The sequence below is a fragment of the Drosophila willistoni genome (assembly GCF_018902025.1).
Source record: "Drosophila willistoni isolate 14030-0811.24 chromosome 2R unlocalized genomic scaffold, UCI_dwil_1.1 Seg167, whole genome shotgun sequence".
NCBI classification, from domain to species: Eukaryota; Metazoa; Arthropoda; class Insecta; order Diptera; family Drosophilidae; genus Drosophila; species Drosophila willistoni.
This window is the reverse complement of record NW_025814050.1, coordinates 21187312-21188840: the sequence shown is the minus strand read 5'-3', so window position 1 is coordinate 21188840 and position 1529 is coordinate 21187312. Positions and strand designations below refer to the sequence as shown.

At 40.4% G+C, this 1529-nt stretch overlaps 1 protein-coding gene across 1 annotated transcript; it reads left to right on the top strand.

Annotated features, from left to right (window-relative positions):
• The first annotated feature begins 788 nt into the window (after nt 1–788).
• On the top strand, nt 789–1280 carry LOC6642624 (merozoite surface protein CMZ-8). Its single transcript, XM_002065543.4, has one exon. The coding sequence runs from the start codon at nt 871–873 to the stop codon at nt 1207–1209; it is 339 nt and encodes a 112-aa protein (XP_002065579.1). The 5' UTR covers nt 789–870; the 3' UTR covers nt 1210–1280.
• The last annotated feature ends 249 nt before the right edge of the window (nt 1281–1529 follow it).

Genomic DNA, 1529 nt, shown 5'->3' with positions numbered 1-1529 from the left:
TTTAAACTTTCATTACAGTCAACGGAGAATGTGTGTGTTAGTGTGTATTTGCCTCGCTGCCCTTCATTCTCCTCTTTCTAAATCCTTCGCCATACTGTGACACGCTCATTCATAAAACTGTGTGTAAGAGTGTAATTTTCCAGCTGTTTCACTTCCTTTGAGCTTGACTTTTTCTGTGGCATGAGTTTCTATACATTTTTTTGTTGTATTTTTTGGTTTGCTAGATAGTTGGGTAATTTTTTTTTTGCCACAACTGGTGGGAACGAGTGTAACGAGACACTCGTTCGTCTTCCTTCGTCTGCTGGGCCAAGTTGCCCTTTTTTGTTATCCTTATTGTTCATCATGCGTTTCTAATGAAGTCGTAAAAATTGCTAACTTTTAACGCAAGTGTGTCTGGGTATTTTATCACGTCCTTTTCTGCGGTTTGAATAGTGAGGACAAAGCAGCAACTCAGAGTAAATATTTTCTGTATTTTATGCTGGAGAGCGTTAGATTTTTGTATATAGTGATGATATTTAATGATGATGATATTTAAAATCTTGTAATATGTTATTGGAAACGACTTCCAGCTAGTTTGATTGGACCAGGTCTAGGTGAGCTACATAAGTAGGATTAAATGTCACATTCTACCTTCGACTGTGGCATAATGTCCTTTCTTTTCTTCAACTGAATCAGCTCCATTCTTCATATCGCAGAATAAATGTTTTGCATTGGCTGTCATGTGCTTTTTTTAAATGTCAAAATGTTTAATTATATTTAGGTTTTTTTTTATTCTTTCAAAATTTCAATGTTATTCATTTAAAATAAAATTCGAAACTAAATAAATTATTTTACGTTAAGGCCATTACGTTCTGTGCTCTTGGGAGCAAAATGGTTTGCCGTTTTAATCCATTTTACATAGGTCCCAATCCACCGCAATGCTGTGTCCCAGATGACGCTTCATCAGCGTTGCCCGACTGTGTTTGTCAGCCATGTCCGCCAGAAACGGGATATCAGGAACCACGACAAAATATTGCTGCTGCCTGTACTCCGCCATCGAGTCCGCCATCGAGTCCGCCACCGAGTCCGCCACCGAATCCGCCACCGACACCTGCAGGATCAGCAACGGCAGGAACATCTCCCAGCCAAGGTTTCAGCACTCCGGTGAATCAACAGAAAATGTCCTGTTCGGCTAGTGCCACAATTGCCGTCCAAGTAGCCAGAACGTAATGGAGCAAAGTACACAATCAGCTTTTTTGTTAAAATAAATGCCAAAATCCTTTTTAATGTAAACTTGAAAATCAATATTTAAGCCACAAATCCTGAGGCGAACTTGCATCCATCTGCCAGCGGGCGGGCAGGCAGTAGGCAATCAACCGTTTGTACATATTTGCCCAATAAATTAGCTGCTCAAGAGCAAACAGTTGTCGGGGTTGCCGCCCTCCTTTCTTAAAGGCGAAGGGAGAATTGTTTGATTTTATGCAAATAGACGGGAGTCAAGAATACAACAACAACAATGGCAGAGGTGAAAACAACACCTGAAGCCAATT

Coding starts and splice junctions, on each gene's coding strand:
- LOC6642624 (XM_002065543.4), top strand. CDS start 871: ATGGTTTGCCGTTTTAATCCATTTTACATAGGTCCCAATCCACCGCAA.